This window comes from Aspergillus heteromorphus, assembly GCF_003184545.1.
Source record: "Aspergillus heteromorphus CBS 117.55 chromosome Unknown BO70scaffold_19, whole genome shotgun sequence".
Taxonomy (NCBI): domain Eukaryota; kingdom Fungi; phylum Ascomycota; class Eurotiomycetes; order Eurotiales; family Aspergillaceae; genus Aspergillus; species Aspergillus heteromorphus.
This window is the reverse complement of record NW_020290424.1, coordinates 426676-454078: the sequence shown is the minus strand read 5'-3', so window position 1 is coordinate 454078 and position 27403 is coordinate 426676. Positions and strand designations below refer to the sequence as shown.

Here is a 27403-nt window from a genome sequence, read left to right as displayed (position 1 = left end):
CTCATTCCTGCCTCTTCCAGCCTGTGTGCTCATGGATGGCTATTCTGGGAAGGCGCCAGTGGGCCACTGCAGGTGCCGGCCGCCAGTCACAGGCGGTCCCCGCCCGTCATCACCCATCGTCACCCCCCGCCGTGTCGCCCGGCGGGTAAGGCTCCGGTCTCATTGGGCCCGCGGCCCCCGGGCTGGCTGTGGCCGGCAGTGGCAGGCACGCTCTGGGCCAACCACTCTCGCCGGCCACCATCCATGCCCGTGATGCCTTTTCTCTCTTGCCGCCCGCCGTGAGCACATCGACCCCCCGAGGCCCCAATCGCTGTCGGTGAACGGGTCGAGGGGAGGAAAACTCTGCAGGACCGTGGGGTTTAAGGTTCGTCGGTGGATTGGATGGGAAGGAGAGATACTTTACTATCTATCTATTGATACTGTACTTAGATACTAGATATACTACGACTCCTAGCAGTACTACTACCGTAGTAGTACATACACCCTGACATGGTGTGCATGGGCTTACGTGCAGAAAAAGGCCCGCGCAACTTCTCACAAAAAGTCCAAGTTTTATTTCCGTAGGGACAAATCAGAAGCCAAGCACATCGCTGCTCACCCCCACCTCCCTGCCCCCTTTCTCCATCCCTCCCAAGTAGTCACGGCAAAAATTCAAATAATGAAAAGAGCTCAAATCAAAATCATAAGCATCGGTCCTCTCTGTACGCCGGGAAATGCCGAATCAATCTGTCTGTCTGCTCTGCGATGGAGACCACAGCTTTTGGGTGGGGGGGAGATTATTAGGAAGAAAGAAAGAAAAAAAAAAAAAAAAAAAGAAAAAAAAGAAGAAAAAAAAGAAGATACCACAGAGAAGAGTCCTGATGTACACGGATGACGTTCCTTCCCCCTCCTCACCGCACGGACACTCCAGACCGGTTGGTAAACATGCGAGCGGCAATGTTCATCGAGGCCAGCTCTTGGAACAGAAGCTTGGCTGCATACGGGATGTGCACCTGCGAGATGCGGTGCTTGTTGTTACACAGGCGACACTCGAAGAGGCCCTTCTTGAGTTTCCTGCAACCCGGCACCGTTAGTATAGGGAAGGGAAGACAATGGACAATGGACAGGACAGGGCGTCACTTACGCAACAGGGGTCATCAAGCCACAGTCATCGCAGATATGCACGCGGAACGGGTCGGACACGTCAAACAGGCGCTCCTTCAGGAAGGCACTGGCTCCGTGCGCAATCATGCAATCGCGCTCCATCTCTCCGAATCGCAGACCACCGTCACGGGCACGACCCTCCACGGGCTGACGGGTCAGGATCTGGGTCGGACCACGGGCTCGGGCGTGGATCTTGTCGTCGACCATGTGGCGCAGACGCTGGTAGTAGGTCGGGCCCAAGAAGACCTGCGCCACCATCTTCCTACCGGTGTGGCCGTTGTACATCACCTCGAACCCACGCGACTGGTACCCGTGCTCCCGGAGGAGACGCGACACCGAGTCGACCGTCACGTCGGTGAAGGGCGTCGCGTCTCCCTCGAATCCACGCAGCGATGACACCTTACTGAGCTGACACTCGATCAAATGCGCGATTGTCATACGGGAGGGAATAGCGTGGGGGTTGATGATCAGGTCGGGGACGACACCCTCACGAGTGAACGGCATGTCCTCCTGGCGGTAGGTGATACCGATCGTACCCTTCTGTCCGTGACGCGACGCGAACTTGTCGCCGATCTGCGGGATCTTGGTCGTCCTCATGCGCACCTTCACGAACTTCAGGTCGTCGTTGCTCGTAGACACCAGCACCTGGTCCACAATGCCGTTCTCCGTGCTTCGAAGGGGCGTCGACACATCCAGCTTGGTGTGAGCCTTGGTACGCTGGCCAAGTTCCTCCGCGTCGGGAGACAACGGTGCCGTCTTACCAATGATGATATCCTCACCCGAAACACGGACACCAGGAGCGACGATACCATCTTCGTCCAGCTTGTCGTAGGTCCCCTTCCGCATGCCCAGCGTATCCGACCTCATCGGCTTCTCAAAGCGCTCGACAACCGTCAGCCCGACCATCTTCTCGCTGTCGGTGTAGGTACGGTAGAAAAGACTGCGGAAAAGACCCCGATCAATGCTGCTCTGGTTCATGATGACCGAATCCTCCTGGTTGTATCCGGAATAGCACGAAATAGCAACAATGGCGTTCTGGCCAGCGGGCAGCTCTCGGAATCGCAAGAATTCCATGGAGCGCGTCGTTGCCAGCGGCTTCTGTGGGTAATACAGGATGTTCGCCATGGTCTCCATGCGCTGGTCGAAATTTGTTAAGAACACACCCATGGCCTGTTTACCCATGGCAGACTGGTACGTGTTACGGGGCGACTGGTTGTGATCGGGGAAGGGAATGATACTGGCGCAGACACCGAGGATCATACTGGGGTGAATCTCGCAGTGGGTCCACGTGTGTGCCTTCTGGCTCAGAATGGACCGAACACGTTTGTTGGGGTCATGGAGCTCCTCTTCGGGGAGCGCATAGCCGGCCTGAAGCTGCTTAGAGATCTCCAGATCCTCCGGTGTCATCACGATCATGATAGTCTCTTCTTCTTCCGCGTCGACGTATTCGACCACACCCGACTTCACCAAACCATCCCAACCGAAGTAGCGCTCCCGGCGATCCTCTGGATCCAGATCCGGAGGCAGGTCTTTATCCTGCTCCAGCTTGCGGATATGCTCCTTGTTGAGCACCAGAGAGCCACAGTTCTCGCTCTTGGGATCATTGTCGACGACGTAGAGTGGCCGACAGACACGCCCACAGTCGGTGAAAATCTTGAATTCCCGCTCACGGATATCACGAATCAAACTGACCTCGTGCGAGATCATGTTTCGCCGACGGAGAGACTGCATCGTGTTGACCAGGTGAGCCGGGTCTCGGTGGATACCCACCCAGACACCGTTCACAAACACCTTGGTTGCGTTGGGTGTTACTTGCGGCTCGAATTCCTCCAGGACCTCCATGTTTCGCTGGATCATGAAATCAATGATCGGCTCACTGGGGGTACCGACCGTGATGTAGCACATGAGCGCCAGGTTCTTGACCAGACCACAAGCCTGACCCTCAGGAGTCTCTGCAGGACAGACCAGACCCCAGTGGGTGTTGTGAAGCTGACGGGGTTTGGCGATCTTGCCGTCTCGGCCAATGGGCGTGTTGGTACGACGAAGATGGGACAAAGTAGAGGCGTAGGTGTATCGACTGAGCACTTGGGACACACCTGCCTTCGCACTCGCCGCCTTCTTCTGCTCTCCCCAGTTACCCGTAGCAAGGGCGTACTTCAACCCTCCCGTCAAGGTGCTGGCCTTGATACCGATGTTCAGGTAGATCTCCCGGTTGCTCTCCACGCATCTCTGCACGTACCGCTGCAGATCACGGGTGACTCGGGTGAACAGAACTCGGAAGAGGTTTGCAAGAAGGGGACCAGCCAAGTCGAGACGCTTCTTGCCAAAGTGGTCACGATCGTCGACGTCCCGGCGCCCCAAGGCACACTGCAGAAGTCTGTGCACCATGTAACCCAAGAAGAACGCTTTCCGGGTTTCACTACCTTCGCTCTGGGAAATGTGAGGAAGGAACTCCTTCTGCATGATATCGCGAGCGTAGCGGACACGACGCTCGTGGTTCATACTGGACTGAGAAGATCCACGCTTGGCAATGAAGTCCAGCGCCACTTCGCGGTCCTGGATAACAAAACCTTCCTCAATACAAGGCTTCAGCATCTCCAGCATTGGCGTGTCGTTACGGTCGTAGCAGATGTGGTTTAGAATATCTTCATCGGAAACCACACCGAGAGCTCTGAAGACCACAACAATCGGAATGTCGGTCTTCACATATGGCAATGTCGAGCGGATAGTAGGACCAAATCCACCCTTCGCACTATCGCCCTTCGCGAACAGCTTCAGGGACAACTGGGACAAAAGTCTTGAGCCCTTCTCAACGGCACTCCGAATTTCCGCGACGTACGGCGTTGGGCTGGGCGGGGCCTTCTTGAAGACCTGGACTGTGTTTCCGGCGCTACGCTCTTGGGCAATCAGAACCTTCTCACTTCCGTTGATGACAAAGTAACCACCGGAGTCGTAGGGGCACTCGTTCCAGTTGTAAAGAGCCTGCTCGCTCAAGTCCTTGAGAATGCAGTACTTAGACTTGAGCATGATGGGCATCTTGCCGATGAAAACGGTCTCCTCCCCTCTCTGATCAGCCGGAAGCTCCTTCTGCTCCCACTGCAGATAGGTGCCGTGGGCTTTTCGGTCCTCGCTCGATTCCACCATGTCTTCATCATCCCGGTCGGCGACCAGGCGTTCCCGACCCTCCATGATCTTCTTCGTCACACCGAGATACAGGGGACTGGCATACGTAAGGTTACGCAGACGAGCCTCCTGAGGCAGCATGATAGTGGTCGCACCGTCACCCTCGGTCACGGACGGCCGGGAGAGCATGACCGTTCCAAACTTGAGCTCGTATCGGCGGACGACAACCGGATCGACTTCATCTTCGGAAGGAGGGAGGGTCTGGTCGAGAGTTACTTGGCCTTGTTCCTCGACCATCTCTTGCATTGTCGAGGAGATGAATTCATCGAAGGAGTCCAGCTGTTGCGAGACCAGACCCTTGGAGTCGAAGAATGACGAGATGACGGTCCAGCAATCCTCCGATGTGATCCCCTCCTCCATATCATCGTAGTACTCGTCCTCGTAGACATCTTCGTAGTCGGCCATCTTGACGGATATCGATCACCAACACGGTTGGGACTGGGGCAGGGACTGGGACAGGAGGCGCAAAGGGCGCGACGCGCTCGGTGGAAGAGATCCCACTCAAGGTCGAGGGGATGCACCGGTGCAAGCGGGTCAAGTAGCAGGCAAGCGAGGCCAAAAAGTCGGAAAGCCTCTGATGGAAGAGAGACGAGGCTGGGGGGGGGGGGGAATCCCAAGCCACGGGGTGATGTTTGGGGGGGGGGGGGGGGTGAAGGGAGCAAGCAGTTGGGGATGCTTTGACTGACTCTCTCTCTCTCTCTCTCCGGGCGCTGATGGATCTTGACTTGACTTGGGAAGAGCCGCCACTAGCCTCGACCGCCTGCTGGCACTAGGCCGCCCCGCTAGTCCGGATCGGGGTATCACGTGTACCACGGGAAGCCTCCTTGTTCGATCCCTCGGCGGTTCTTTCACTCTCGCTTTACTTGATCGTGCCGGTCCATCAATGGGGGCCTCAGTCACTAGGTATTCATTCATTGTACACGCTATTTTACAGAAATTGCAGCAGGGTCTCCAGCATCTCCTTGTGATCCTTCTGCCCGGGCTCCTCTTCCGACAGGCCCTCCACTTGCTCTGTTTGTCGGATCAGCATCGTTCGCGCAGCACGGATAGGGGCATGCAGCTTACCTTGCAGCGTTCCTCGAACCAGCGACAAATCCTCGTCGCGGTCGGCCAGCAGTGCGACAATCCTTTGTTTCGCCCCGTCGTCTTCAGCCACCAACCAGGCCAAGATAACGTCAATAAGCTGTGACTGGCCGTTAGCACACCACCTGAGGGCAAGAGACGCACACATGGAGCCAACCAACCTGTAGAGAGAAAAGACCTGCATCAAATCGTCGTGACAGCCACTCGCTTGCCATGATCTCCTGTTCCTCCTCCGTGAAGTTCTTCCGCTCTTTCTCAATGACCTGCTCGACCGGCGAGACACGCGATGCATACTCCCGTCGTAGCTTGACCAGCTTCTCGATCTTTTCGTAGTCCTTCTCCATGAATTTGGCAAGGGTGCGGATTCGTGGTGCGGAAGCACCTGGCAATAGACGCAGCAGGGACCCGAAAATGCCGAGCAGATGCTCGGTGGTCTGATTCTCTTGCTGCACGAGTTTAGCCTGGGCTCCATGGTTCGATTCCAGGGTTTATGCGTACCTTTCTCTTGAACATCCCAAACACTGTACTTAGGCATGCTGCCTCGACGAAGCGTTCACACGCGGGGCCCCGCCGACTCCGCCGAGCGCATGGTCCAGCACTCGGAGGGCCCGCTGCTTGCTGAATTTGCCTTCTTTCAGCATGATCTGCCCAAGCTCAATGCCCTCCGCGTCCAAGAACTTCTCCTTGCCGGAATCCTCATCCACGACACAAACCAAGCAGTCGAACAAATTCTCGACATACTCCTCTTCATCGGAATCCTTCTCGGGGTCCCGCTTGCGGTATGCACTAAGCAACTGAAGAAGAACCTCCACGCCGTCCTTGCCAATGAATTGTACCCGATTCTTGGGACTAGATTGTAGTAGGATAGCCAAGATCTCGGCCGCATATTGCTGGTTTTGGCTCACGGGCTTGTCCTTCTTCTGTATACGAGAGATAAGCCACGGTAGCACGTTGAGGTCCTGCCCTATCTTCTCTGCAACGGATGTCTGTGAAGCAAGGTTCTCCAGGACGCCTGGGAAATAGTAAGCATCGCTACAGCCAAGGTGGTGGGAGACATCTCACTCAACACGTAGTAGACACCCGCTCTGTCGACTTCGGAGGTCTCGTCCAGTCGTGACAGATTCTGGGCTAATAGTTCGATAAGGTCGGCGTCCAGCTGAACCAGTGAGTGCGTGCGTGTGTGTGTGTATGTGTAGGCAAATTCCAAGGACGACTTACCATCGCGTTCACGAGTGTATCCCATTGCTCCTGTTCGGCCTCCACGTCCTCGTCCGTCAGCTCACCAATGATCTGGATCGCGTCAATTGCAATGTCGGCGTTTTCATGCGATAGCAGCGATATCAACGATCCTACACATCCCAACTTTGCGAACTCGCCATATAGCTCTGAATGTTCGGACAGAATTGAGAGGCTTTTAATCTCTGTGTCCAGATCTGCCTCCGAGGTCATGAATCTGACAGCGTTAGTTTAATGCGCACGTCTCGATTCGAGTCGGCAATGCAGAACATACTTTTCAGGGTCATTCTCGAACTTCCCTCGGAGCTCGGCGTTCTTGGATATCTTCTTCTCGAAGTTGAGGGCGAACCGTCGCAACCACGTCACGTCGAACTTCTCGGGCTGCATGCCATCAGTGACTTGTCATATATCGTGCAGATTTGACAATTCCATACCGCGGCGTCTGTATCCTCGTTCTGATCGATGTACTGCATAGCCTGGGCAGTTTGTTGCTCCATACCACCGCCAAAGAAGCGGCCCTCTTCGTCATCTGGGATATCCTCGACGTCGAAGTCAGGGGGTAGATCGGGTCCCGCGTAGTCGTCCTCCTCGCCTTCATCCTCTACCATGGGCGCTTTCCCCTTCGATTTCACATCGCCGTCCGCATCCAGTTTCGCCGCCTTATAAAGCTCATCTTCATCGGGAGTCAGTAACTGACTGTCAAGGGCGTAGGGGATTGGTGTGGAACGTACTCGGATCTTTCGAGGCATCGAACTTGCGCTTAGCACTTGCTGCCGAGGAGGGTTTCTTGTATGGTCAGTACTGATCAATGACACCGCTTCGTAGGTGGCATACCTTAAAAAGCTCATCTATGCTCGCCATGGTTGCGGGCTTGCGCGAGCTGGGGGAGAGCGCGAAGGGATGGTTCAAACCCACCCACGAATGCCAGAGTTGATGAAATCCAGGGCTCGACGCAGATGCGACCCCGAATAGCCAGATATCGCCTATTGACCGACAGTTCCTCGTCGCGTTCTCTGGGGCAGTCTCCGATCAACTGGTCGCGCAACAGCTCCGAAGGCGATACGGCGACCGCGGTAAGCTAAAGGCGCAGCCGCCAAGATCGAAAGATTTCTCGGAGTCCGGCGTCATTCCTCGCTGCCCTTCCTCACTTCGCCATCTCCCATCCCGTCAACCTTTTGCTGTCTACCCCTTATCTCTTTCATATCGCAGCCTGCACAATGGTCCCCAGACAGCGTGTCGTTTCCGGCCGCCCCGAGAAGGGCTTCCTCAGCGCCACCTACGAGGAGGTCACCAACCCCGAGAACGCTACCCTTGTGAGAAGCGTTCTGGTCTTCGGCGTAAGTCTCCCAATCCCAACTCTTGTGGGACAGCTGGAAATTTGGAAAGCCTTCCGGCGTCCCACAATCATCATCAGCTATCTAACAAGCTTCCGTGTACAGGCCGGCGTCGCTTTCCTCTACAGCAGCCTCGGCGAGCTCCTCCTCCCTCCGTAAGTTGCGACACGCTTCCCCCATCGCCCGCATTGGGATCTTGCATGGAGGAGAAAAACCACTGACGAGCGAAGTATGTAAACGAATACCCGATATGTGCGCCTGTCGCTGTGATGTGAAATCGTCGACTTGATCTGGAAATGCTATCGATGCCGAACACGATGCAGGGGCGACCTTTCTACCAATCTTCTTCCTACATTCAGTTCTAATGAATACGTGTATTATACTGTGCGCCTTGTGGGCATATATGGGTTTGAGAAATCGTCGAGTGGTCAGGCTTGTCATCCGATCTGTGGAGGATCGACATAATGTGGTGTTTGAATAGACATGTGCTCAGGAACACCCACGGCTCTCTCTTCCCTTGACGAAATATTTTTTTAGCCCTCACTGGCCTGCTGCGTTGGATATTAGCACGAGTTGCGAGGCGATAGTCCTCCGGTGCCTGTAGATCGATTGGATCGGTTTGGGTCGTGATTGTAGGTCGAGGTGATGATATTGCCACCAGTGTTTTTGGGGGGTGTGTTTGTACCAATGGCAATTGCGTTGGACGAAGGAGGGTAGAGTAAGGTATGTATGGAGTAGCTGTTCAAGCTCCAGGAATCCAAGACTGGCCAGTTGTCACTCATTTTGGAAAGTCGTCCAGCAAGACGGTTTATCCTGGTAGGTACACGGCGTGTCTAGGAGAAAGAGGTATGAAGTGCAGATATCAAGGATATGGCCGACTTGAGTGAACGCCTTGCTCCCTCTGTGCCTGAGGCAGCAGCACAGCACGGTGACCGCTAGTCGTCCTACAAAGCAACTGAAGTTCCTCCTTCGTCCCGTCAACTCCACCCCAACCACCAGACAAACCGGCCAACCCAGCTAGCTCGTCAATTAATTGGTTATTATTATTCTTGGGCACTCTTAGTTCTATCAAATAGGCGGGGAAGCCCAAGCCCCCCCCCCAATCACCCCACATCCGGCCAGCTCCCGAACACCGCCTTTTTTAGTGCCGGGGAGGATGATCTACTAGATACTCCTACTCATTATCAACCAGTCCCATACAGACGCGGCCTCGGTAGACGTCTGCTGGTCTGGGCTCTGAATGTGATCTCACTCAGCTGCAGGCCCGTCGGCTTTGCTTTTTCTTCACCATGCTGGCCACCAAGCGCACGCCGGGACAGGCTGACATAGATGGCGACAAACCCGTGGCGAAGAGAAGTAACAGTCTCAGCTACAACGCCCATGCACCCTGGCTACAGGACTCCAGGCCTTCTCGGACATGGCGGACTTTGGGTGATCGTGGAGTACGGTCTTCACTGCCATTAGAAAACATGGTGTCGACTGTACGAGACCTGATCGACCCTGACTTTGATCCACTGATCGCCATTCTCGACGACGAACCGCGCTTCTTGAAGCCGCTCCCGGATCGTATCCCGCCGGAGGATTTGGAGTTCCTGCGCTTTCGCGGGGCTCTGTCGGTTCCGGAGACTGGTCTGCGAAATGAACTCCTGCGATGCTATATCAAATGGGTGCATAGCTTCATGCCGGTGGTAAACCTACAGGAATTCCTGCGGTCCGTTGCCGAAAACGACCCCAACGGGAATATCAGCCTCTTGCTTTTCCAAGCTGTGATGTTTGTGGCGACGGCTTTCATAGACTTCCACCATCTGCAGGCTGCTGGGTTTGCAACTCGGAAAAGTGCACGGAGTGCGTTCTTTACGCGGCTGAGGGTTCGTCTCAATCCTTCGTCGGGGTGCTTGGGTGTGGCTAACCATTAACTAGCTCCTTTACTCACTTGACTGCGAAGACGATCGAATAGTTATTCTGCAGACTCTGTTGCTCATGACCTATTGGTCCGATCATCAGAATCATCCACAACGAGATATTTGGGACTGGATTGGAGTTTGTAATATACATGCACATTCGATAGGACTCAACAGAGACCCCGCGGCTTCCACAATGGATACGAGGACGAAGCGGTTGAGGACTCGTATATGGTGGAGCTTGTACTCGCGAGACCGGCTCATTGCTATGGGATTAAGACGGCCAACCCAGGTCAATGAAGGCACAAGTAACGTTCCCATGCTGAGGCTGGAGGATTTTGATTTCGAGCCGTTCCACCCCGCCGTGGTGGAGATGTTTCATTGCCGTCAGCTGGAAGATTCCAACCACCAAAAGCGTTTGGCAATCATGTTCATGGAGAAAGCTAAGTTATGCCAATGCATTGGAAGAGTGTTGTTCGCCCAATATACACCATCTCAGTGCCAGTTTGGCGTGTCGACCCGAACAACCATCAGCCTGGTCCCCCGACAGGCGTCGGAATCGGAGCTGGCACGATGCAGCCAGCGACTGGAATCCTGGCTGAGCGCTCTGCCAAAGGACGCACAGTTCATTCCCGCGTCCCGAAACAATTTCCATGATGGAGAGGATGTCCTCCTTCTCCATGGAGCCATGATACGAATGTTGTATCACGCTACCACGAGTGCGTTGTACCGCCCCTGGGCATTTACGCCCAGCAAGGACCGGTCCAAATCCCGTCTCGACTTGGTCAAAACCGCGCAATCAAAGATGCACGATGCCGCTGTCGGAATTACACATATAATACAAGGTCTGAACCAGCTCAACCTCACCCGATTCCTACCTCAATCTGGGGTTACCGTCATTATCCCGGCCGCCGTGGCTCATCTGACGAACTCCTTGTCTGGCAATCCTGCAACTCGGGAATCCAGCCTCTATAACTTCCAACGGTGCATCCAGGTGCTACAGGGGCTGAAGGACATCTACCCTGCAGCGGACATGGAGGTGGCTAATATAGAAGCTGCGGTCAAGCTACAGTCCGATAGCACGAACTCATTATTTCGGATCATGCAATTCACCGACTCCTCCAGTACTCAGGCCCAGCCACAGCCCCAAGTCCAACCCCGAAAGCAGAGTTTCATGTCAAACCCACACACCTTATCTTCATCAGATGACCGAGTCTCGAACCACTGGACTCCCCCTCAAGACGACCCCTCCCCCACCAGCAATCCCAAACAAACCGTCCCACAAACTGTCCCTCATACCAGCAGTCCAACACAGCAAGCCCAGATCCGCAGACCCAGCACCGCAGCCTCTGCCACCTTCCCTAACCCCAACAACCCCCTTTCAAACAAAACCGAACCTACGCCTCCTAACGACTTTGACGACCCCTTCAATCTTTTCAACGATAATCACGCTATATCACCCCATAATGCGCGATCCAAGTCTAATACAACCCCGCTTTTCAACCCAACCGACTCCTTCCCCTTCGATCTGGAGCTAGACCTTGACACATTCGCCGCCGACTTTCCCCAGAACCCCAATCCCAACGCCGAAACTCCCACAGGGATCAACGTAGATTGGGCCGACGGACCTTTTCGATGGACTTCCCCAAGCCGTGGAGACCCTCGGCCGAATGACAATATTAGCAGCAGCAATAATTACGAGGATCCGTTCTCCCTTTTCCCGGGCAATATAGGTGGAGCTAATGATAGCCATACCCCAGCGCAAAGATCAACGAGCCATGTTACGGGCGATATCACGGGCGATCTAGATCGGGATTTGGGGTTTGAGGACGAGATTTTCTAGGCTAGGAACTGGGTTTCTTAAATTGCGGCATGTGTTTGATGTGGAACAGGATGATGTCGGAGCGTTTTTGTAAATACTATATATAGATCCGGCATCTGCACTTTGCCGTACCTTCAAGGCGAAATCGAACAATTTCAATACAAACCAAAAAAAAATGAAAAAAAAAAAAAAAAAAAAGGAATATAATAAGAATAGGTCTCCGCCGCTTGATTTGATCGATCATCCCACGACTCCGTGGTTCAACTGAATCTCTTCCCAGTCGGCTCCTTCTGGGGAGAGATGTGGCTGTGCTAGTTAGTTAACTAACTATTGCGTCCGTGGCTGAGTCAACACGGAGCCGGAACATCCCTTGCCCGGCAATCCCGAGAGCCTTTCGGCGGCCATTCAGCCAAACGAATCGCCGATGAACGTTTCCCAGCGCCACCTTAGCTTATCCACCGTGTATCATATCATCCAAATATCCATCGGCTTTGAAATCGTGGCCGTTCGATCGCCCGGCTGATCACACTTCAGAGCGCATATCTACGCGCAGGGGTGCCCTGCTCGGTTGGGGTTCGACCGTTCCCACTCCCCGATAACCGCATCCTATCGAGGCCGAACGTTCTGTCGGACGCGCAAGATGTCGCAGATTCACGACGACCCCGCGGCGGTTCTCGAACTATTCGTCCACGATGTGGCGAACCTTCCAGCCGAGATTAACCATCTGATGGAGGAGATCCAAGCCAAAGACAAGACCATCCAGGAATGCCGTACGACAATCAACTCGCGCGACACGAGTCTCCAGAAGTTCATCCGCCTGAACGGCAGCCTAACGCCCAACCCGAAGGAAGAGCAGTACGGAAAGGTCATACTACAGAACCTCGATAAATCGCAACAGTTGCAGGATGAGAAGATCCAGTTGAGTGAGAAAGCATGCGTCTTGCTAGACCGGCATATCAGGAAGTTGGATATCGCGATCCATAAGCTGCAGGAAAACGGCATGCTTTCGAACGACCCTCCTTTCCCCTCGTTATTCAACAATAAAGACCAGTATCGCGACCCCCCGAAGATCTTCTTCCCCGATTCTACCGTCGAAAACTCCACCTACTCCCCGCTAAATGCCTCCTCGGGAAGCACGAATGGCGTATTAGGCGCTGCCACCCAGAGACTCAACCAGACCTTGGCACGGAATGCAGCTGCGGTCGCTCTGAACTCGCCGACCGCTGCACGCAGCTCCGCCCCGGCTACACCCTCGGGCACAGTTCATTTTCAACAACGACAACGGGAATCGTCGGCCGGTGCGGTGGAAACCAAACGACGACGACTCAATACGTCGTTGGGGACCCTCCCTGCAGCGTCTTCGAACCTCCGCCAATCGTCTCTCGGCCCCGGGACACCCAAGCCCGGGACCCCGGCCTCCAGCCGGGCTGGTAGTGCCGGGCCACGCACAACAGCCTCGATCAAGAAAGCCGTGACAAAGAAGGTGGCGCCTCACCAGCAACTGAAGAAGCTCAAAGCGTCATCGGGGGTGAATGGGAAACACACCAAGCGGTCATCCAGCGCCAGCGGCCGTCTCAAGCTCGGCGGGACGAAGAAGTCGCCGTCAGCACTTGGGGGTGACGAAGACGATGACGATTCCATGCTCAGCAGTGCTGATGTCTCCGACTCCGAGAATGCCGACGAGACTCGAAGAGAGGAGGACGTGGAAGACGAGGAGGAAGACGAAGGCAATGAGGACACCAAGGTCTATTGCACGTGTCGCAGCGTCAGCCACGGAGACATGGTTGCATGCGATAACGAAGACTGCGAGTTCGAATGGTTCCATTGGAAGTGCGTGGGCTTGACCCGGGAACCAGTCGGGAAATGGTACTGTCCTCAGTGCGCCGCCAAATTGCAAGCTTAGTTTTTTATACCCCCTACATCTGTATTATAATGACCACCCTTATGACTACTTCTTTTTTTGACCGATGAACACCCCTTTAACCCACTGTACGAGCTACTTCGGGGGCTCGTTCAGATATACGTGTGACTATGACCGATTATGATTCACCAATGAATAACACATAAGTCAAATGAGAGGTATATTAATACCTCCCCCCCCCCCCCCTTTTCTAATGCCTCAAATTCCTTCCAGCAAATAGTATATACTACAAAGGACCCACAAAAAAATGGGAAGACATGCTGTCGACCTTCCTCGTCCCCCATCGCCTCCCTCCTCCCTGACCAGCCTTTTCCATCTTTCCAAAAAACCATGATTTTTTGTTGCCCACATTGAGTAAAAAGACCTTAACCTCGGCCGATCCCAATATCAGACATGAACGCCATCGCTATGCAAGCAAAACTCATCGGGCGCAAGCTGCGCGAATTGTATACAGAAATGGTGTGTGTGTGGTATGAAGTTGTAAGAATAGAAAGCGAGTTTAGACCCGCTCCCTTAGAATCCCAAGGCTTTCTCCAGCCAGGGATCGAAGTACTCGCAGCTCTCGGGGCTGACGGCTCCACCGGGGGCGCAGAGCTTGAAGACAGGGCAGTGGCCGCAAGGCGCTTCGGTCATGCCGTTCCGGACCAAGCGGTCGTCGATGCCGGCGTCGTCGCTGCGGGGCTTCCGCGCCTGCTGGGACTTCACTTGCTCCGGGTTCTTGACGGACTTGTAGACTTCGCCGTTGTTCAAGGCGACCAGCTTGTTATCGTAACACAGCATTTCCAGGAGCTGCGTGATGCTCTCCTCTCCCAGGCGGACGGGAGTGATGCCACTCTCGTTGACGGCGCCCGTCAGCATGGGCACGGTGGGGTAGCCCTGGTATCCGGCCGGAAAGGGGAGGTATTCCCTCTGAGCGCCCTCTTGTTTGACAGCCAAGCCTCCGTCGGCGGTTTTCATGCGCTTGTTGCGATGTCCGTCCGAGACGGGGACCTCGTACCAGCTCTTCCGGCTCACGGTGTATTCGATGAAGCCCGCCACGCTGTTGATAAAGTTCTCATCCAAGACTCCGTCGGTGAACCAGGCTCCTCCGGTGACGTCCTCACTCGGGGCCAGGCCGGCCAACATGTACATCTTCCGGCTGGGGAACTTGACATTGTGGACACTTTTGATGTAGTTCTTTCCCTCCAGCGACTTGAGGCAGCGATCGAGGATGGACTTGTGCAGGTTGGTACGGTTCCCGATGGCACGGACCCAGATACCGGAGCGGCCAGTGGAATGGATGACATTGTAGACCAGACTCTCATCGGGGCTCAGATTCTGCAGTCTTTTCACATAAATTAGCACTGGCGCAAGAAGCCGCGACGGGAGCGGGCCAAGTGGGCGAAGCAAAAGCCTACTTTTCAGCGTCTTCGCGGGAGATAATCTTCCAGGCCAAGCGGTCGTTTTTGCCCTGGAGCAGCCGGAACAGTTTCTGATCGACGAGCGACTGGGTGCATTGCAGGAGCAGGGCCAATTCGTTCTTGGGGACGATGTCCAGACCCAGGAGGTCTTGCTGGTAGAACAGATGGTCGGAGGGGAACTTGTTGATACAGGCATCGTAAAGCTGAGCGGCCAGCTCGGTGACCGAGCGGCCTGACGACCCCGCGGAGGCCATTTTCACGGAGGGGGAGGTTGCAACTGAGTCGATAACACACAAACGATCACCGGACGGGCTTGTGAAGGGGCATGATCATGAGCGCATCCCAAGTCGGTCTCTGGCGGCGAGCGGCGGGACCAAGCAATCCTCGGGGGACGGTCCAGGGGGAAAAGGCGCAAAAGTCGAGGTCGGTGGTTGGATCGATGGAGGAGGTCAGAGAAAGATGTTTTTGGCGGCTTTTCTTTCTCTTTGGGTTTAGCGGGTGGGGGTGGTTTGGCCTAAGGCTGTCACAGCCTGCCTTACTGCCTCGACGCCTTACTACCTCAGAGTCCATGCCTTACTGCCTTGCGCCCCCTCGGAAATTTCGAGAAGCTCCCGCGGAGGTTTAACTGCCCGGGCCAGCTGCTCTGCTGCTCTGCTGCTCTGTCGCCCCCGTCATCTCGTCTCTTCCCCAACCAACTCACCACCGTCCTCCACTTTCGCTTCACCTCACTTCTCCCCCCCCCCCCCATCCAACCGTGGAAGCATTGCAACCATGGCTGACGCTCTGAAGGCCGAGGGCAACAAAGCCTTCTCCACCAAGGATTATCCCACTGCGATGTATGTGCCGTTCCCTCTCCCGTTTACCCCGCTTGGTGAATGAGTCGCAACGGGAACTGATCGCGTCTACAGTGAAAAGTTCACCCAGGCCATCGGCATCGAGCCCAGCAACCACATCCTCTACTCCAACCGTTCCGCCGTTTACGCTGCGCAATCCGCATACCAGCAGGCCCTTGAGGATGCTGAGAAGGCTACCGAACTCAAGGCCGATTGGTCCAAGGGCTGGCTCCGCAAGGGTGCCGCCTACCGTGGTCTAGGAGATCTCTGTGAGTCGAGACTTCATCTCGGGTGAGATAAAAGGGGTGGCGTGCTAACCTCACCATCTGTAGTGGCTGCCCACGATGCCTACGAAGAAGCCCTCAACCTCGAGCCCGGCAACGCGCAGGCTAAGTCTGGCTTTGAGGCCGTCAAGAGGGCTATTGATGCCGAGGCCAAGGCCGACGGTGTCACCGGCGACCCCATGGGAGGACTCGGTGGCATCTTCAACGACCCCCAGATGTTCCAGAAGCTGGCCAACAACCCCAAGACGTCCGGACTCCTCGCCGACGGCGAGTTCATGATGAAGCTCCAGCGTCTCCAGCAGAACCCGAATAGCATCGGCCAGGAGCTCCAGGACCCGCGATTCCTCCAGGTAATGAGTGTGTTGATGGGTATTGACATGAGCTTCGGCGCTCCTCCCGAGGGTGCCAGCGCTGCCGCGGCTGGCGAGGCCGAGGAGGACGTGCCCATGCCCGATCTGCGTCCTGCCTCTGCCGAAAAGAAGAAGGAGCCCGAGCCCGAGCCCACACCCGAGCCGGAAGACGAGGAGGCGATCGCCAAGAAGAAGGCCCAGGAAGCCGCCGATGCCGAGAAGAAGATCGGAAACGATTTCTACAAGAAGAGACAGTTTGACGAGGCGATCGAGCACTACAACAAGGCTTGGGAGCTGCACAAGGACATCACGTATCTGAACAACCTTGGTGCCGCCAAGTTCGAGAAGGGTGATCTCCAGGGTACCATTGAGACCTGCCAGAAGGCTATCGAGGAGGGCCGTGAGATTCGCGCCGACTTCAAGGCGATGGCCAAGTAAGACATCCTTTCGTTCGGTGTGATGAACCAACTAAGCTGACCGTTCCTAGGGCCTTTGCGAGAATCGGTACTGCGCAGGAGAAGCTGGGCGATCTTGCCCAGGCCATCGAGTTCTACCACAAGTCGCTCACCGAGCACCGCACGCCCGATGTTCTGACCAAGCTGCGTAATGCCGAGAAGGCCAAGGACAAGGCCGAGAAGGAGGCTTACATCGACCCCGCCGGGGCCGAGCAGGCTCGCGAGCTGGGCCAGAAGAAGTTCCAGGAGGGCGACTGGCCCGGTGCCGTCGAGGCGTTCAACGAGATGACCAAGCGCGCCCCCGAAGACCCCCGTGGCTTCTCCAACCGCGCGGCAGCTCTCATCAAGCTCATGGCGTTCCCCCAGGCGGTGCAGGACTGCGACGAGGCGATCAAGCGCGACCCCAAATTCATCCGCGCCTACATGCGCAAGGCCCAGGCCCTGGTTGTCATGAAGGAGTACAACAAGGCTCTGGATGTCTGCACGGAGGCGGCGGAGCACGATGACGGCACGCACGCGCGTGAGATTGAGCAGCAGCAGCAGAAGTGCCTGGATGCGCAGTTCAGCGCCCGTGCGGGCGAGACGGAGCAGCAGACGATGGAGCGGATCCAGAACGACCCCGAGGTAAGTTCCCGGCGCTCGTCCCGATCAAGACTCGAGCTTGCTAACATCCCCCGCTCTAGATCATGTCGATCCTGCAAGACCCGGTCATGCAGACCATCCTCCAGCAGGCCAAGAGCGACCCTGCGGCGCTGCAGGAGCACATGCAGAACGCCCAGGTGCGGATGAAGATCCAGAAGCTGATGGCGGCTGGTGTCATCCGCCTGGGACGGTGAAGCAGATGAACGACCCAGAACATAGTGAAGCGATTGAAAAAGCGGTCCTGAACGGCACGGCGACTCCATTGATCATATTCCTTTTTTTTACGGCGATTACGATGCATGTGTTTCATTACTAGTCGACATGAGGGTGACATCTGAATTGAATTTCTCTGCATGTTAGCCAGTTAGTCTTGTGTCCGTGTAAATGTAAAAGTAAAATTGTTTTTTTTTTTTTTCCAAGATAACAGGATCCAATGAGACATCCAACCGATGGATCCACCGCGTAAATGTACAAAGGAACCAAATGAACCCGAAAGCCGGTCAGATCGATCTATCTATCCCGAGCTGAGATTATTATCATCTCGGGGTCCAAGTCGAATCGAGCAGAGCCCGCATCCGGAAAGCCGGACGAAGCCAGCCGGCTAAAGCGGCCATCGGAGTACGAGGCCTTACGGTCGGTTATAACAGAACAGACCGGAGTCTGGGGCACGGAGTATCTGTCAAACACAGACAGCTAGATCTCTTTAGAGCTTGTGCTACTCCGTACCACGATTTCCAATTACTGACTACTTTACGGAGTCGATACTGTATAGTAGAAACTAGACAGTAGAAACTGACAGGCATGGCATATGCACCCACCCCCAGCCCCCTCATTCCTTCCCACCGTAGTTATCAGCCCAGCACTCAGCAGTCTATCTTCTTCCCCCGCCGGACAGACAGGAGAAATCTCGGACCATCGATCATTCTCCAGCCACCGGAAAAGCAGCTACGTTGGTTTTAGTTCGATGGGATACCGATAGAGGAACCGAACCGAACCAACCCCCCCCCCAAAAGTCCCCACGACGGCGTTCTCCATAGGTCCGTTAACTAAATTTATCTAGTCTGTCGGTGTCCGTCCGTCGTCATCGGCACCGGGTGTTGTTGCTGGCCTGTAGGAAAGAGATAAAAAAAGCTTTTTTCTTTCTTTTTCTTTTCTTTTTCTTTTCTTTCCTTTTTCTTTTCTTTCTTTTTTTTCTTTTTTAAATTGTGGGGGACCAGAGAGGGTGAGGACTGAGGAGAATGATCCGGATCCGTGGGTTGGGTTGGACGGTTGTGGTGTGTGTGGTGTGTGTGGTACAGTGGTTCAGGCTGGAGGGCTGAGATCGGGATCTGGTGTGTTTTAGTGTCTAGGACCTTGCCATCGGTTTGATTTGAGACGGTCTCCTTACGGACTACGGTACGGATGTCGTTTTGGGTAGGTTATCCACTCTACCACCGTTTAGGACTTGAGGTGGGTTGTAGATACGTTGTACCTAGATAGGTTGTGCTCCGTAGTACTTGGTACTTTGGTCATGAATATTGTGAGGAGGATTGTTGATCGGGCTGGTCTGGTTCTTGATCTGTACAAAATTGGAATGCTGTAGTCAGTGTCTTTTACAGACTCGATCTACAGTGTATCTACTCCGTACTGTGGACAAAAACAGAGGGAATTGCCCGTGGCAAATTTGCGGATCTGGGTACCTGTTATATGGAGCAGCGGAATGGCTCCGTGGGAGGAGGGTTGCTGGAACCGATGGGGACGTTGTGGCTGGTGAGCTGGTGGATGGGATGGAATTCATTTCCGCTTTTGGTTTTGGGGGGGGATTTAGGGTTGGTAAGTGCAGACAGCTCGACATGATTAGGATTGTGGCTTGCTGAATATATGGATACTGAATGGTAAATGGTAAATGGTAAATGGTAAATGGTAAATGGTAAATGGTAAATGGTAAATGGTAAATGGTAAATGGTAAATGGTACTATGATGGCTCTTCAACGGTGGTGGTGACTGATGAATGTCTTAGATAGGCGGGTTCCGACAGGTGGTACTGTTGTAAAGGCTTAAAAAAAAAAAAAAGAAAAGATGTTGCCCTGTTGCAGATCGGACAATTCATATGTCAAAAGTCTAATTGACTGGATACTTTTTACTACTGTAAACTGTAAAGACTCGAGTCCATTGTCCAGAGATAGAAACCGACCGATAGATCAGAGCACGGATCTCGGTTTGATCTACGAGGGTTGCGTACGCCGTAGGCAGATGTTTCACGTTGATCTGTCGGTAGAACGGAGTACCATAGTGTGCTGTGTGATGTATCCAAGCGTGTATCTCTATCTTGCTTGACCTACTCCGTACATCCCAGGAATTGGAGTGGGTGACTATCTAGGTAGATAGGTAGGGACTCGACACTTCACTGCGTGCCACGTGTAACAGGGCCGGGCAGGGCGATGACGACAAGCCCGTCGCCCCATCGCGCCCATTGCATGGTCTCGCCCAGGCCTTGCTCGGCGAGGGGAAGCAGCTGATGCAGTGTAACCCCAGAATGGCTCACAGTCGAGGTCATTATTATTAGATACCTGAGTGTATAGTACCAGTGGTATCTATCTTCTACTCCGTACTTCCGCCCTATCTAAGGCTGGTTAGCTCGACCTTAGGGCTACAAGAGGGCACAATGGACGAATCGGGGAGCGGGTCTGACTCGAGGATTTCCGAGGAGCTTGAAAGCTGGAGGGCTGGGACTGGAAGAACGGGAGAATGGGAAAAAAGAGAGACTAACGTAAATTGCCTGGAGTATCTATCTATCTAGTGCGTAGGATGGAGTCGATCGACTAGACTAGATACTTACCAGAGGCGTTGCACTAGAAGAAGACCGAAGGGAAGAAGTGGCGCACCGCCGGGCTCCAGATCGGTGGCGGTGCAGGCCGGCGGATGCCAAATTGCCAATAGATCGGAGGCCGGCGCCCACTAGTCGATCCGATGGGATTTGCCAGAAATTGAAAATAGGTTTGTTTCTCAGGAGACTGCGTACCTGCCTACGTTGTATCGAGATATCTACTCCGTAGATATGCCTGGATTGTCGTGTGGACTGTGGGGAGGATGGCTAATTGCGCCTGAAGGGATCGGCACGGCTGCCTGTCCCAGTCTCCTTCCGTATGATTCGCGACGGGATGCGATCATCCTCGTCGGGTTGATGTCATGACCACAAAGTAGATAGATACGTATGTAGATGTATGTAAAAGTAGTAACTAAACTAACAAGAGACTCTCACCAGCCACGCCGGGCTCTCTCTCTCTCTCTCTCTCTCTCTCTCCTTGACGCAAGTGGCTCTGCACCGCGAAAGTCAATCCGCTTTCCCTTTCCCTTTCCCTTTCCCTCTTCTCCGGTTCTGTCTCGGTGTCCCTTCCACACACACTCTTTCTCTCTTTCTCTCTCTCTCTTTCGCTCTCTCTCTCTCCCCCTCCCTCTCCCTCCCTCTCCCTCCCTCTCTTCTCACTCCCTCCTTCTCTTCCCTCCTATTGACCTATCTACCTACCTATCCAGATACCTCATCCCTGCCTATCTTGGCTGAATCTCTCCTCAAGTAAGCAAACCCCTTCCCCTTCTCCCTCCCGGTGCGTGCCTCAGCCACCTCCCCGCTGCGGAGGTCCATCCATCCTCCATCCACCCCCGGCAAGGCAACCACCCAAGGATTAAGCGCCAGCAACCCACTCGTTGGCGTGGGCGTGGGTCACTATCTACCTACTACCTACCTAGCTATTCTTATTCACCTTTTTTTCTCTTCTTCTTCTTCTTCTCCGCTGTTCGCTGAGATTAGCCCCGATAACTCCCCCCCCCCCCCCCCCCCCCAAAAAATCATTTTGACCTTCTGGTCTTTTTCACCCCCCCAACCTTCCTTCCAAGAAATCCTTCTATTGACCTGGATCTCCCTCCAGATTGTACCGGTTGGGGAACCCTAATAGGTGATTCTTCACCCCCAAGAGGCTCGCACCCTCCCCGACCCTGAAGAGCCATGGCGTCGCAAGACGTAGAGGGTCAGAAGGGGGAATTGAAGCAGCAGGGCGCCATTGAGGTCGCTCAGCAGGCTGCTCAAGACCCCCAGTCGAACATCCAACCGGAAGCTGTCGAAAAGACCCTGATCGAAGAAACCCGAAAGGCCGGCGTGCCCGCCTACCAATTCGATCCCGATGCGTCCCCCGAAGAGAAAGCTGCCGCTGCTCGAGCTGTAGGTGCTTCCCGTACCGGTGAACGATGTGCCTGGGAGCCGTTGAACTAATAGAACCACCCGTGCCTTCTTGTAGCATCTACCGCCAGGTTTCCACCACGAGCATAAACCGAAGGCTGCGGCCGTTGTGACAGATAAGGTGAGTCGAACTCCACGGGCACCGTCGGGAAATCTTGACGCTCAATGAATCGCGCTAATCATTTCCGGGTTTTTTACAGGACGATGGCACCCCCGACCAGTACGATCTGCCCCCTCCCAAATCCGCAACCGAGATCCTGGAAGACGCCAAAAACACTACGGCCGCTCCGAATGGAGAACCACTCCTGGAGGAGGACTTGCGATGGGCACGCGACCGGACAGGCTGGGCTCCGCAGTTCGAACACGTGCCGACTCAGGAAGAAAAGGAAGAGGGAACTCTGTTGGATCACCAGACCTTCCTGGAGGGTCAGCTGGATGATAAGTTTTTCGGAGGTGAGGGAGCGCGCATGGACCTGCATTTGGGGATTCGGGATTTGGAGTGACACTAACGCTCTTAGATTGGTACCACAATGCTGGTGTTATCGTTTTTGCATGTCTGGCTTCCTGGGTCGTCGCCGTCCTGGGCGGAGGACTGGCCTGGGTGTTCATCGTCATGGCTGCCTGCAGCACCTACTACCGGACATCCATTCGCCGGGTTCGCCGCAACTTTCGCGACGACGTGAACCGTGAAATGGCCAAGCAACGCCTGGAAACCGACACGGAGAGCCTGGAATGGATCAACAGCTTCTTGGTCAAGTTCTGGCCCATCTACGCCCCGGTCCTTTGCGATACGATCATCAACTCCGTCGACCAGGTTCTCAGCACCTCCACCCCTGCGATGATTGATAGTCTCCGTCTGAAGACTTTTGTCCTTGGTTCTAAGCCCCCTCGGTTGGAGCACGTCAAGACGTACCCAAAGACCGAGGTTGACACTGTCATCATGGACTGGAAGTTTAGCTTCACGCCCAACGACACCATGGATCTGACGGCCCGCCAGATGAAGAATAAAATTAACCCCAAGGTCGTCTTGGAGGTCAGATTGGGTAAAGGTCTTGTGAGCAAGGGCCTCGATGTCATCGTCGAAGATATGGCCTGCAGCGGATTGATGCGCGTCAAGGTCAAGCTGCAAATCCCCTTCCCCCATATTGAGCGGGTTGATGTGTGCTTCATGGACCGTCCCGAACTCGACTACGTCTGCAAGCCGCTTGGTGGTGATACCCTTGGTTTCGACATCAACTTCATCCCTGGTCTGGAAACTTTCATCAAGGACCAGATTCACAATAACCTGGGCCCGATGATGTACAGTCCTAATGTATTCCCCGTCGAAATCGCCAAGATGCTGGCTGGAAACGCCATGGATCAGGCGATCGGTGTCGTCGCTGTTACCCTGCATGGCGCTCGCCAATTGAAGAACCCCGACGCCTTCGCTGGCACTCCCGATCCTTATGCTATTGTCTCCCTGAACAATCGCGTTGAACTGGGCCGCACCAAGACTATTTTCGACACCGATAGCCCTCGATGGAACGAAACGATTTATGTTATCATCACCTCTTTTGCGGAGTCGCTGACCATTGTTCCCTATGACTGGAACGAGTTCCGCAAGGACAAGGAACTGGGAACCGCAACCTTCCCCCTGGATAGACTAGAGCAGCAAGCGGAACACGATGGCATTTTCCTGGAAGTCATGGCAAGCGGAAGGTCCCGCGGTGCTATCCACGCGGATATCCGATTCTTCCCCGTTCTCGAGGGTAAGCAGCTGGAAGGTGGACAGACTGAGCCTCCGCCGGAGATGAACACTGGTATCGCTCGATTCATTGTTGAACAGGCCAAGGACCTGGATGCATCCAAGAGCATGATCGGACAGCTGAACCCCTATGGTGTCCTCCTCCTGAACGGCAAGGAGATCCATATCACGAAGAAGCTGAAGCGCACGAACAACCCCATCTTCCAAAATGCTGCGAAGGAGTTCTTGGTCACTGACAGGAAGAACGCGCGTCTTGGTCTTGTTATCAAAGATGACCGTGACCTTGGTCGGGACCCGATCCTTGGTACTTACCAAATCAAGATGAACGACATGCTCAAGATGATGACAAAGGGTCAACAGTGGTTTAACCTGAACGGTGCGAAAACGGGACGTGCCAAGCTGATTTTGGACTGGAAGCCCATTGCACTGGGTGGTATTGCTGGCGGCTCTGGCTACGTTGACCCGATTGGTGTCATGCGTTTCCACTTCAAGGGTGCAACCAACCTTCGGAACCTGGAAACCATGGGCAAGTCTGACCCATACGCACGGGTGCTAATCTCTGGCTACACGAAGGCACGGACCGTCACGTTCAGAAACAATCTGAACCCTGACTGGGACGAGGTGGTTTATGTTCCTATTCATAGCCCACAGGAGAAGATCACCCTCGAGGTCATGGACGAAGAAACCATCAACAGTGATCGGACCCTGGGTTCTACGGAGCTTCATGCCGCTGACTACGTTCGCGAGAACGAGCAGGGCGAATACGAGGTTGATGACGAGAAGCAGCTCATTTCTACTAATCTCCGCATCGGCAGCTCCCCCCCCAAAGGTACCTTGAACTACACTGTCGCCTTCTATCCTGCCATGTCCGTTGTCAACCCCGAGGACGAGGAAAGCGAGGAAGAGAACCTCAACGGTGATGCTGAGGGAACCGAATTGGCAAGAAAGAGCACGGAATCCAAACGCAAGAGTGTGGCGGGTCACTCCAAGTCTGCCAGCATCGACTCGAAGACTTCAGCTGTTCCCAACGGCACTACCACGAACGGAACCACCGCTAACGGCACTGCTGCGAATGGCACGGCGGAGGCTCACGCCAGTCGTACCAGTCTGGACACGAATGGGACCAAGTCTCAGAACGCCAAGGACTCCGAAACCATGTCTATCAAATCGGTCAAGGAGATTCCGAAGACTTACATCTCCCTGGAAGACCTTGCGAAATACGGTATGTTACTTGATGGCTCCTTTGGTCTTGTGCTTGACGCTAATATGCCGCAGAATCGGGTTTCCTGGTGTTCAACATCCATGAAGTCCAACTCTCTCGTAACAATGTTCAGCTCGAAATCCTGATGGATGACTACATGTTCCCCGCGTACACTTCCCCGAAGATCCGCACCAAGTCCTCCAGGATCGACGACGGTATGTATCCAGTTTGATGGCGGATGTTTGACATGGAGCTAATAAACCGACAGTCAGCGATGCCTTTGTGCGCGAACTGGAGTTTTCCAAGATTACTCTCCGAATTATCGACAAGAACAACACCAAGGATGAAAGTGACGATCATGTGATCGCTAAGCTCACCGGAGATACTCTTTCGACCCTGCAGCGCATCTTGGTAAGGATTCCGTGGTTTCTGTCCACGTTGTGCTTGTCTAACAATGTCTAGTACACGCCGACGGAACTTGTCCTACGCTCCGACCAAGGCGAGGTGAGCAAGGTCACCGTTAGTGCCCGTTACATCCCGGTTCACATGAAGCTCGACCCGAGCGAGAGTATCAACAACATGGGCTCTTTGTGGGTGGATGTCCTGGATGCTGCCGAGCTTCCCTCTGCCGATCGGAACGGCTTCAGTGACCCGTACTGCAAGTTCCGTATCAATGGAGAAAACGTCCACAAGACCACGGTGCAGAAGAAAACGCTCCATCCGGCGTGGAACGAGCGCTTCGAGGCACCCATCAAGTCTCGTATCGGGACCAACTTCCGGGTTGATGTCTACGACTGGGATTTCGGCGACAAGGCGGACTACCTGGGCGGTACACCGATCGACCTCCAGATACTGGAGCCTTTCCAGGCCAAGGAGGTCTCTCTGCCTCTCGACGGAAAGTCCGGAGCCATCCGGTTGAGGCTGAAATTCTCGCCCTCGTACGTGCTGCGGTCGCGGCAAGGATCTTCCACGTTCGCTGGCACGTTCGCCACCCCCGGCAAGATTGTCGGCGCGCCCGTCAAGGGAGTCGGGCTTGTTGGCGGCGGTGTCATCAAGGGGGCATCCTTCCTTAAGCACGAAGGCTCGTCGTTCTTGAAGAACGGCCTCATGTCCCGGTTCCGAGGAGACGATGGAGCCAGCGTGCACGAGGCCGCGGAGGAGGCCGAAGAGACGCCAGCGCCTCTTGCCCCTTCGGCCATCCTGGTGGAGGGCGAGACGCCGCCCAGCTCCACGTCCGCCAGGGACACGCAGCAGCAGCAGCAGCACGCGCGCAACCGCAGCGTGGTGTCGCACTACGGTGATCGACTGGGCGTTGCGGGCAAGGGAGATTCCGGCACCGCCACCATCTCCGTGGTTTCTGCCTCCGGGTTCCCTCCGAATGCCAACGTGCGCGTGTTCGTCAAGGCGATTGGCCCCAAGGGCGCGAAGGAGGTGCTGAAGAGCAAGGCCATCAAGTCTGGTGGTGGTCCGGTGCACTTTGACGCAACCCACGAGACCTGCCGCGTGCACAACACGACGGCGGACGCGCAGTACCAGGTGAAGGTGGTGGACCACTCGACGTTTGGCTCCGACGGTCAGCTGGGCGAGGCGCTGTTCTTCGTGGACGACCAGGGCTCTGTGGCCGGACAGGAGAAGCAGGTCAAGGTCGGCAGTGGCTCGGTTGCCATCCGCAGCAGCTTTGCGGTGTCCGAGTCGGGCGTCCGCCCGGGAACCGCCCACTCCAACACCAACGACGCAGCCTCCGAGGTGATGGATAGCCCTGATTCCAAGAAGGCGCGTCGCAGCTTCCTCGGCAAGCGCAATGTCAGCGGAGTCTAGAGAACGAACGGGGCTTGGTAGTAGTGGTAGTGGGTGTATTTGCATGCCGTCGACGACTTCATTGTACATTTCTTTTCTTTCTTTCTTTCTTTTTTTCTTCTTCTTTGCATCATTCGCCCTTCTTCGTCTTTCCCCGATTTCTATTTCTTGTGAAAATTCCAACGAGCAACCTATTTGCTCGTTGCCCACCCCTTGCCCTGTTTTGACCTCAACGTGATGCAACGAGATGTGATATCCAGGGGGTTTGCCCGCTTAGCGTACGTAGTGTTTGGATACCGCGAATTGGGCGGCTGAATCGGAAGAATATTGCTAGTCGATACATATCTGGGATTCTCGTAGGCAAAACCAAACCTACCGTCATTCCTCCGGAGAGTCAGTCACTTTGACCGCCGGGACGAATATAAGTCGGAAAGCGGATGGGAAGGCAGCGCAACGCTGACCGACTCGTATCCAGAGACTACGGGGGGGGGGGACCCTTAGGGTTGGATCGGGGATTGGGCGGGTACGACAAAGTATCGAGGGTACATAGGGCATCACACCTAAGGCAGATATCTAGTAGATACCTAACGGTCCTTTCTCGTCGATTCGATTCCGATCTGGCATCAATCCTTCCGCCCGCGATCGACCCTAATTAACCAGGATAGAAAAAAAAAAAAAAAAAACAAGTCCTGCCTATAGCCAGATCGCGATAACCATATCCGAGGATCCGGACTCAACGTGTTCAATATGTGTGCCAGCTGTCCGTAGGCAGTGACTGGCAGACCGATTTCCTCATGTATTACTGTATGGATGCATGTATGGATGCATGCATACATGTCCTCATGTAATGTCGGAATGAGG

General features: G+C 54.7%; 8 protein-coding genes across 8 annotated transcripts; 6 read left to right on the top strand and 2 right to left on the bottom strand.

Annotated features, from left to right (window-relative positions):
- Positions 1 to 791: 791 nt before the first annotated feature.
- BO70DRAFT_380889 (DNA-directed RNA polymerase II core subunit RPB2) lies at positions 792 to 7628 on the bottom strand. The gene is made up of 13 exons (XM_025545431.1): positions 7480 to 7628; positions 7377 to 7431; positions 7080 to 7318; positions 6920 to 7026; positions 6628 to 6862; positions 6472 to 6565; positions 5969 to 6421; positions 5908 to 5930; positions 5571 to 5870; positions 5392 to 5509; positions 5137 to 5225; positions 1124 to 4731; positions 792 to 1053 (listed from the first exon to the last, which is right to left on the bottom strand). Exons 1-13 carry the CDS (start codon positions 7504 to 7506, stop codon positions 891 to 893), a joined length of 5511 nt encoding a protein of 1836 aa, XP_025397854.1. The 5' UTR covers positions 7507 to 7628; the 3' UTR covers positions 792 to 890.
- A 234-nt stretch (positions 7629 to 7862) lies between these two features.
- Positions 7863 to 8138, top strand: BO70DRAFT_397979 (putative TOM core complex subunit Tom6; the record flags this gene model as incomplete). The annotated part of the gene is made up of 2 exons (XM_025546752.1): positions 7863 to 7982; positions 8085 to 8138. The coding sequence occupies 2 exons, from the start codon at positions 7863 to 7865 to the stop codon at positions 8136 to 8138; spliced, it is 174 nt and encodes a 57-aa protein (XP_025397853.1).
- A 1030-nt stretch (positions 8139 to 9168) lies between these two features.
- Positions 9169 to 11850, top strand: BO70DRAFT_318067 (transcription factor domain-containing protein). The gene is made up of 2 exons (XM_025540404.1): positions 9169 to 9847; positions 9900 to 11850. Exons 1-2 carry the CDS (start codon positions 9269 to 9271, stop codon positions 11721 to 11723), a joined length of 2403 nt encoding a protein of 800 aa, XP_025397852.1. The 5' UTR covers positions 9169 to 9268; the 3' UTR covers positions 11724 to 11850.
- Positions 11851 to 11957: 107 nt separating this feature from the next.
- Positions 11958 to 13764, top strand: BO70DRAFT_363636 (putative PHD finger domain protein). The gene has a single exon (XM_025543619.1). It carries the CDS (start codon positions 12343 to 12345, stop codon positions 13603 to 13605), a length of 1263 nt encoding a protein of 420 aa, XP_025397851.1. The 5' UTR covers positions 11958 to 12342; the 3' UTR covers positions 13606 to 13764.
- Positions 13765 to 13895: 131 nt separating this feature from the next.
- BO70DRAFT_430604 (RPC34 RNA polymerase subunit family protein) lies at positions 13896 to 15457 on the bottom strand. Its single transcript, XM_025548173.1, has 2 exons — positions 15021 to 15457; positions 13896 to 14947 (listed from the first exon to the last, which is right to left on the bottom strand). Exons 1-2 carry the CDS (start codon positions 15275 to 15277, stop codon positions 14137 to 14139), a joined length of 1068 nt encoding a protein of 355 aa, XP_025397850.1. The 5' UTR covers positions 15278 to 15457; the 3' UTR covers positions 13896 to 14136.
- Positions 15458 to 15691: 234 nt separating this feature from the next.
- Positions 15692 to 16235, top strand: BO70DRAFT_72442 (TPR-like protein). The gene is made up of 2 exons (XM_025548676.1): positions 15692 to 15859; positions 15932 to 16235. Exons 1-2 carry the CDS (start codon positions 15795 to 15797, stop codon positions 16149 to 16151), a joined length of 285 nt encoding a protein of 94 aa, XP_025397849.1. The 5' UTR covers positions 15692 to 15794; the 3' UTR covers positions 16152 to 16235.
- Positions 16236 to 17885, top strand: BO70DRAFT_72443 (TPR-like protein). Its single transcript, XM_025548677.1, has 2 exons — positions 16236 to 16924; positions 16978 to 17885. The coding sequence occupies exons 1-2, from the start codon at positions 16320 to 16322 to the stop codon at positions 17732 to 17734; spliced, it is 1362 nt and encodes a 453-aa protein (XP_025397848.1). The 5' UTR covers positions 16236 to 16319; the 3' UTR covers positions 17735 to 17885.
- Positions 17886 to 21569: 3684 nt separating this feature from the next.
- On the top strand, positions 21570 to 26563 carry BO70DRAFT_354091 (putative membrane bound C2 domain protein (vp115); the record flags this gene model as incomplete). Its single annotated transcript, XM_025541849.1, has 7 exons — positions 21570 to 21782; positions 21859 to 21921; positions 22001 to 22253; positions 22319 to 24766; positions 24820 to 24960; positions 25014 to 25156; positions 25208 to 26563. The coding sequence occupies 7 exons, from the start codon at positions 21570 to 21572 to the stop codon at positions 26561 to 26563; spliced, it is 4617 nt and encodes a 1538-aa protein (XP_025397847.1).
- Positions 26564 to 27403: the final 840 nt, after the last annotated feature.

Excerpts from the sequence above, each read along its gene's own strand:
- BO70DRAFT_72443 (XM_025548677.1), top strand. The coding sequence starts at position 16,320 with ATGGGAGGACTCGGTGGCATCTTCAACGACCCCCAGATGTTCCAGAAG. Across the intron at positions 16,925-16,977 it reads GACTTCAAGGCGATGGCCAA|GGCCTTTGCGAGAATCGGTA; the intron begins GTAAGACATCCT and ends GACCGTTCCTAG.
- BO70DRAFT_430604 (XM_025548173.1), bottom strand. The coding sequence starts at position 15,277 with ATGGCCTCCGCGGGGTCGTCAGGCCGCTCGGTCACCGAGCTGGCCGCT. Across the intron at positions 14,948-15,020 it reads TCCCGCGAAGACGCTGAAAA|ACTGCAGAATCTGAGCCCCG; the intron begins GTAGGCTTTTGC and ends TTATGTGAAAAG.
- BO70DRAFT_318067 (XM_025540404.1), top strand. The coding sequence starts at position 9,269 with ATGCTGGCCACCAAGCGCACGCCGGGACAGGCTGACATAGATGGCGAC. Across the intron at positions 9,848-9,899 it reads CGTTCTTTACGCGGCTGAGG|CTCCTTTACTCACTTGACTG; the intron begins GTTCGTCTCAAT and ends ACCATTAACTAG.
- BO70DRAFT_72442 (XM_025548676.1), top strand. The coding sequence starts at position 15,795 with ATGGCTGACGCTCTGAAGGCCGAGGGCAACAAAGCCTTCTCCACCAAG. Across the intron at positions 15,860-15,931 it reads AAGGATTATCCCACTGCGAT|TGAAAAGTTCACCCAGGCCA; the intron begins GTATGTGCCGTT and ends TCGCGTCTACAG.
- BO70DRAFT_380889 (XM_025545431.1), bottom strand. The coding sequence starts at position 7,506 with ATGGCGAGCATAGATGAGCTTTTTAAG. Across the intron at positions 5,871-5,907 it reads TTGGGATGTTCAAGAGAAAG|GCTAAACTCGTGCAGCAAGA; the intron begins GTACGCATAAAC and ends CATGGAGCCCAG. Across the intron at positions 5,510-5,570 it reads CAGGTCTTTTCTCTCTACAG|CTTATTGACGTTATCTTGGC; the intron begins GTTGGTTGGCTC and ends GGCCAGTCACAG.
- BO70DRAFT_363636 (XM_025543619.1), top strand. The coding sequence starts at position 12,343 with ATGTCGCAGATTCACGACGACCCCGCGGCGGTTCTCGAACTATTCGTC.